The sequence below is a fragment of the Coffea arabica genome, chromosome 7c, assembly GCF_036785885.1.
Source record: "Coffea arabica cultivar ET-39 chromosome 7c, Coffea Arabica ET-39 HiFi, whole genome shotgun sequence".
NCBI classification, from domain to species: Eukaryota; Viridiplantae; Streptophyta; class Magnoliopsida; order Gentianales; family Rubiaceae; genus Coffea; species Coffea arabica.
In genome coordinates this window covers 8901655-8908575 of record NC_092322.1, presented here as the reverse complement: position 1 = coordinate 8908575, position 6921 = coordinate 8901655, and the positions used below count along the sequence as shown (strand labels likewise).

General features: G+C 38.8%; 1 protein-coding gene and 1 long non-coding RNA gene across 2 annotated transcripts; one reads left to right on the top strand and one right to left on the bottom strand.

Annotated features, from left to right (window-relative positions):
- The first annotated feature begins 505 nt into the window (after window positions 1-505).
- On the top strand, window positions 506-1796 carry LOC140010733 (uncharacterized). Its single transcript, XR_011817846.1, has 2 exons — window positions 506-631; window positions 1240-1796. It is a non-coding gene; the product is annotated as an uncharacterized lncRNA (long non-coding RNA).
- Window positions 1797-4365: 2569 nt separating this feature from the next.
- Window positions 4366-6376, bottom strand: LOC113697896 (probable CoA ligase CCL11). Its single transcript, XM_027217497.2, has one exon. It carries the CDS (start codon window positions 6311-6313, stop codon window positions 4622-4624), a length of 1692 nt encoding a protein of 563 aa, XP_027073298.2. The 5' UTR covers window positions 6314-6376; the 3' UTR covers window positions 4366-4621.
- Window positions 6377-6921: the final 545 nt, after the last annotated feature.

The window sequence follows — 6921 nt, the reverse complement described above, 5'->3', positions numbered from 1 at the left end:
AAGGATGTTGATGCTAGCTTTTAATTTACTTGCATTTTTGTTTTTGCATTGGAGAAATTTATTGTTGGAATAGGAACTTATGTGCAATTTTTTTTTTTTTTATATATAGAAATAAGTTGCCTTTATTAGTTTGCTCATGGGATGGCACACAAAGTTCCAAAAACAAATTTTTTTTTTTATTTATGTTTACTTTGCCAAACAAAATAGAATCCACATACCCAAAGAAATGATGAGCAATATGCATAACCATCTTAGGAGGGAATTTTTGGAATTGCTTTTTTGTTGCCTTGCAAAACCATTTCATATTGCTATCAAGAAAGAAAATTGGAAAAAAGAACAGAATATTCTATGGCTTTCTTTTTAGCAGGAAAGGATATTTCGCCTTGGTACAAGACAATACCATGTATAATATCAAAGTTTATCTCTTTGCCAAGCAGCTTTAGTTTAATGATTAAGGTTGAGGTCCCACACGAATTAGAGTTTATAGGTTCTAATTTCTCTGCTCCATCCCTAGTTTCTTAAATTTTATCCCTCTCTTGTGAGATAATTTTAAAAAAAAATCAAAATTTGTATTCTTTTCATATTAGAGATAGTCTAGATACACTAGAAACAACAGAGCTTCACTTCACAGGTATGTTTCCTACCCTTTTTTTTTTGCTTTAAGGGTCTGTTTGATTGGACTGAAAATATTTTCCGAAAGATATTTTCTAGAATTTCCAATATTTGGTTGCACAAGTGCATGGGAAAATCTTTTCTGCCGGAAAATATTTTACACCAACGGGTGTAAAACAATTTCCCTTCTCGTCCTACTGAAGTTATTTTCCTCACGTTCCGTCACTTCATTTAAAGAAAGGATAATGGCGTGTCCACTACCCTTCAAAGGCCATAGTTAAGAACTCAAATCTGTCACACAGTCTTTACCTTTATGATTCCTTGGTGATCGCATTGGTATTTTTCCATAGCAACCTCTCTCTAAACACCCAAATTCTTGCTTTGTCAATCAAGGGCGACTTTTACATCTTACAAGCAAATTCTGATTTTGATTACCTATCTGATCATGATTTTGATATTGGAGTATAGATCTTTGAGAAAAGATACTTCTTTATTGATGAACTAACCTGATGAATCTTAATTTCTACAATACCATTTGCCAGCTACTGGTAGTTTTGAAAAACCTCTTGTTGTTTCATAAGACTTCCCCATTGATGATAATTTTCTTTTGCCGCGGGGATGCGGTAGGGACTGGCAAGGAGGAAGTGGTGGCAATGGTGGTGCTGGGAGGAGTTTTTTGCAGCTGTGGTGACAAGGGGGAAAAGAACGTGGCTGGTAGGCATGACGAAGCAAAATGTAAATGCTAGGACGCAAGGTGCTGCTGTGGGTTGGATATTCGAGATCTAATGGGCTTAAATTTCCAGGAGGCCAGACTGGTCAACCAAACACCGGAAAACGAATAGGAAAGCATTTATTTGCTTTGGAAAACATTTTCCAGGGAAAATATCTTACACCCAATCAAACAGATCCTAATTCAAGATTTCATTTCTTTGTTTCAATTCGAGCAAAAATGTTGTGCCTTACACAGGAAAGATCATATATTTAGGGTCCACGAATCAAGTTGTTTTACACTGCCAAATATGGGCCTAAAGACCAATGCTCTTAGAATAGAAGACCAGATAGACCCTTTGCAGCCCAATCTAAATCATTAGCCTGCTGGTAACAAAAACGTCATTTTACTCAGCTGCCTATCATGTACAGGTTGGGTTCCGTCTCACTCGCAGAGCTCAGTTATTCGACTGAAATCTTAGAAACTTTAAATTTGATAACCTTTCCCCAATCCATGTTGGTAAAATATCCGTGAGTCCATTGTCACCGAGATCAAGAATTTCTAAATTTCTCAGGCGCTGCATTGAGGATGGGAGCTTCCCAACGAATTTATTTCGATTCAAATGCAGAATCCAAAGTTGCCCCAAGTTGCCCAGTGAACTCGGAATTTGACCGCATAGACTGTTATTAGCCAAGTTTAGGACGCACAAGTCTGGCAAATTTCCCAAACACAGAGGAACTCTTCCGGACAGGAAATTGTTGGATGGATCCAGATTCCATGTGGTCACTGGTGGGTCGGCAGCTTAATAGGGCCGGCCAATTTCACCAAGAAAAGGATGCAACTTAATAATAATCAAAGTATTCATATTCTCTGAATCATCAATGAATTGGAAATTGTTTGATCTCAGTGTTTGACAAATCCTACATAAAATCTTATCTCAAACAATCAGGATATGGAGCACGGAACATCAACACCCTTCCAACATCGATGATTGATGGCAAGTGTAAACTACATTTTCGGCCATAAACCATGAGTTGCACTTGCAGCATCACTTTTTGGTCTGTGGTTGTCCGAGACCCGATTGCCAGAGTAAGTCGAACGTGGAAAACAATGGGATAGTTGCCTTACTCACAAATGTTGCTTTACTTCGACTACGGGGGCCATTACCGGCTAAGTCATTGATTACGAAAAGGAAACCCAACCAAGTTATCGCCCAACTATAACATTAATAATAAAGAAGGCCAATTAACGAACGAGCCACTTAATGATCTTAAATCCCATTTGAGAGACGCCGTTTTTTATTTTCTAATTAAAATATTCTCATTTAATGTACTTTGTTATCGATGAGCATAACCTATTTTATTCATGGTATTGTTATTGTAATCAATGCCAGAGTATTTCAGCAAAATACTGCTATGTTAGATTCATTCTTCCAATTAAACTAACTAATTTTTCTTACATTATGTAAACTATCAAAATGGGACGAAAGAAGGAAGCACTCAAACACTTTAAAAAGTACCGCTAATGGATTGAACCTAGCTCCCTTATATGCATGTTACCGACTTTGGGTGGCAAATGTAATTAATCCTGCCTCTCATAGCACTTTCAATCCTCAAAATCACATTATTATTTTTATCTACTCCCTCCCTTTTTTTATAACTGATGTTTAAGAAATTTGCTCTAGTGTACTTTTATCTGTCGTTTTATTATCCCCATACAGTATTAATTATTTTTTTACAATTTTACCCTTTTATCTCTCTTTTCCAATACAGAGTTCTTAATTACTACTCTAGTTTGGTGGGAGTTAGTTTGCATTGCTTTTGGCCTAATAAAATAGTACCATTTAGTATTCTAGTGAAAGAAAATATGAGTGAATTGGACAATTAATGAGGGTACAAAAGGAAAGTAGTGTATAGATTTAAGCAATGAAAAACTTTTTTTAATTGATGTGCAACGTCAGTTATAAAAAAAGGGAGGGAGTATCTATCATGCCTCACATTATTGACCTTGCAATCAAGCTCATTAAGGCCGTCGTTAGCATAAATAACCAACAACATTTATTGTTTGCATTTTTTTGTGGTTGCACATGTTCATTGACCTGTCACATTAAATTGATGTGGAAGTGTCAATAATGGAAACAAAATTCCACAGGCTAGGAATATGACTTAATTTCAGTGCTACCTTTCCAAATAATAAATGGGATGGGCACTTTTAATTAGACTCTCCCCCTTTCATATTGTGTCAACAAACGCTAAAGAGCCAGACTGTTAGAAGAGGAAAGGACGGATGGGGACAGACTGAACTTAGTTGACTTAGCTTGGCCCTTCGTTCTATTTTAACCAGTTTGTTTCTTTTGGTTGTCATTTTTCAAGAAATGTATGTATAATCAAGTACCACTTTTCTGAACCACCGGCTTTCCACCTAGCTTGGTGGGGTGAGAGACAAGGGTTCATGTACATTTAAGTGATTTGCTTCAAAAAAATTCAGACGGGTGTGCTGTGCATCCGTTAGGTCCGGTGATGGTTTAGCCCCCTCCGAATTATTTCTGAGCCTCCTTAGGTCCGCCCCCTACTCTTTAGTGTAGAATAGATTAGATTATACAATTGTTGTCATGTTCGAGAAAAAAAAAAAAAGAAGTACCACTTTCCTGGTTGTTTTTGGACTGGGACACCCCAACGTAAAATCAAGCAGCTATACATCTCCTGATCGCATGGCAATTTGTAATCGATTTTTCTCCTTCAACTTTACTCCAAAATCTGAAAAATGTAAAGCGAGAACTAGGAAAGTAGAACCAACAAATTTAATTATGAGCTTTCTTGAAATTCTACGGCGGTGAGAATATTTATTTCTTTTGCCTACTTTTTCATGCTATTCTGACTTCAGTTCACTGCCACCAGTAAATTAATATGCTTTCCAGAAGTTCATGTTGAAATATCTATAGTTTCGATACTGAGTAGTAAATAGAGTTCCATCAAAACTGAACCCAATCATCAATACAACTTTTAGGTATAGCACATGTATATGCTGGAGATCATAGACGGTCGTTTCCAAAGAAGAACAACTAGAGAAATAAATATACATGATCAATGACAATAACAGGCATTTGATATCCTGAAACAATCCCCTTGTGTGTCTAAACTCACGAAACAATTTCACAAATCAATGAACTGTTGACTGCACTAGATTGTTGTTCATCTCGACCACAATCAATTTGATATCTTTTCACAAAGTATAAAAACCAATTGCAATTTCTAAGTAAAACTTCACAAAGAATTTCATCATTGGACAATTTCCTCAATGTTACATCCGACTTATTACTGCTGCAGCTTGTGGCAACATCCCAATTTTCTTGGCAACATCTCTGAGGCTGAACTTCTGAATCTTTCCTGTAGCAGTCTTAGGAAGCTCATCCATGAAAACCACATTCTTAGGCACCATATAATGAGGCAACCTTGCTCTACAAAACTCAATAATATCCTTTTCTCTGGGCTTTTTCCTTACATTCTCCTTCAAACTCACAAAAGCACATGGCGTTTCACCCCAATAATCATCGGGCTTAGCCACCACAGCAGCCTCATTCACCACAGGATTGGTATACAACACAGACTCAACTTCAACACTGCTCACATTCTCCCCACCGCTGATGATAATATCCTTTGATCTGTCCTTAATTTCTAAGTACCCATCTGGATGCATCACCCCAACATCTCCTGTATAAAGCCAACCATTTTCCCTCAAGCATCTTGAGGTCCCCTCAGGGTTTTTGAGATACCCCAGCATTAAACATCCACCTCTAAGTACAATTTCACCCATGCTCGACCCATCTTTCTTCACACTAACGCCTGTCTCCGGCTCCACCACGTCCACCTCAGTCATCCCCAGAGTCCTCACTCCTTGCCTTGCTTTCAACCTAGCCCTCTCGGTAGCCGGCAATGCATTCCACATCGGCTTCCATGCACAAGAAACAACTACTCCGGCCACCTCAGTCAATCCATATCCATGACTAACAACAAATCCTAAAGACTCCGTCCGAAGAACCACGGTGGCAGGCGGAGGTGCACCGCCAGTGAGGAAATGCACGGGGTTTTTGAGCGACTTTGCATGGGAAGAATTTGCTATCATGTTCAGCACCACGGGTGCACCACACATGTGTGTGACATCGTGCAGTCCTACGCATGCGTATATTATTCCAGCGTCGAATCTTCGGAGGCAAATATTTGTGCCGCCCACGGCGGCCATCCCCCAAGTGTAGCTCCACCCGTTGGAGTGGAACATAGGAAGAGTCCATAAATAAATGGGTTGTTTTGGGACTGACCAATTTACTAGAGAATCGAAAGTGATGATGAAGAGGGATCTATGCGAATGCACCACACCTTTGGGCGATGAGGTCGTGCCAGAGGTGTAATTCAGCGTCATTGGATCCCACTCATTATTAGGCCTGACCCACTCAAACTCGTCAACATTTGATTTCTTCACCAAACCCTCATAACTAGCATCAAGAAAACCATGAATTCTTGACAATGAGGGTTCCACTTCCATATCAGCATCATCATCCTCAATGAGGACGAGCACTGGGGCCGTCAAATGTTGTGGGAACATGGAAACTGCATCCAAGACTATTGATCTAAGATAGTAGTCCACGAACACGAGCTTTGATTCGCAGTGTTGGAGGAGAACAGAAATGGTTCTCGCGTCCAACCGGGTGTTGATGTTGTTGAGGACAGCACCCGCCATTGGGACAGCGAATTGGAGCTCGTACATAGCTGGGATATTCGGGGCGATTACGGAAACTACATCGCCCCTTTTGATGCCGAGGGATAAAATGGAGGAAGCGATTTTGAGGCAGCGAGTATAGGTTTCTGACCAGGTGTAGGTGGTGGTGGTGTTGTAAACTATGGAAGTACAGTCTCCATAAACAATGGCAGCTCTTTTCAAAAATGTTAATGGGGTTAATGGACATGAATTTGCAAGATGGGGTTTGAATTTATCCATGAATAAATGAATGAATGAAAGGAAGATAATAGCAAATTTTCTCTCCAATCTTTCTGCCAATGTCTCTCTCCTTCTCATAACGAACGTGTCAGGAGAAATTATATACAGAAGAAAAAAGCAATTAAAGAAAGAAAAAAAAAAGAGAAATGATTTTGAAGTTACTTAGTTAGAACAGGTGGCCATTAAAAGCTCCAGCTACATTGGCCGAATTTGCATTCCGCGTCCAGCAAATCATGAAGTCGGTGTTTTGCTGCATGTAGTTATGTTCTAACTATGTTGGCATTTAAATGTTTTAACTAACTGTTTTAGAAATATATTTTTTTCTCTATATATTCCTACCTAGTTACTCTTTCAAAAACCTTAACTGAAGAATTTGCTCTTTTTCTTTAGAAACTATAGTGTATAATGTCGTTGCGAGTAAGTGGAGACTCTAACTTTCATGATGTTGCCATACTACAAAGGAAGTTCATGATGTTGCCAAGAAATTTAATTAACCCATGATGTGAGATTAATTACAAGCTAGCTACAGGAGTGAAAATATGGACCTTATGAACATTAAAAATTCCAAATGTGATTCTTACTGTTGGTGCAGGCCTTGCTGCACGTGT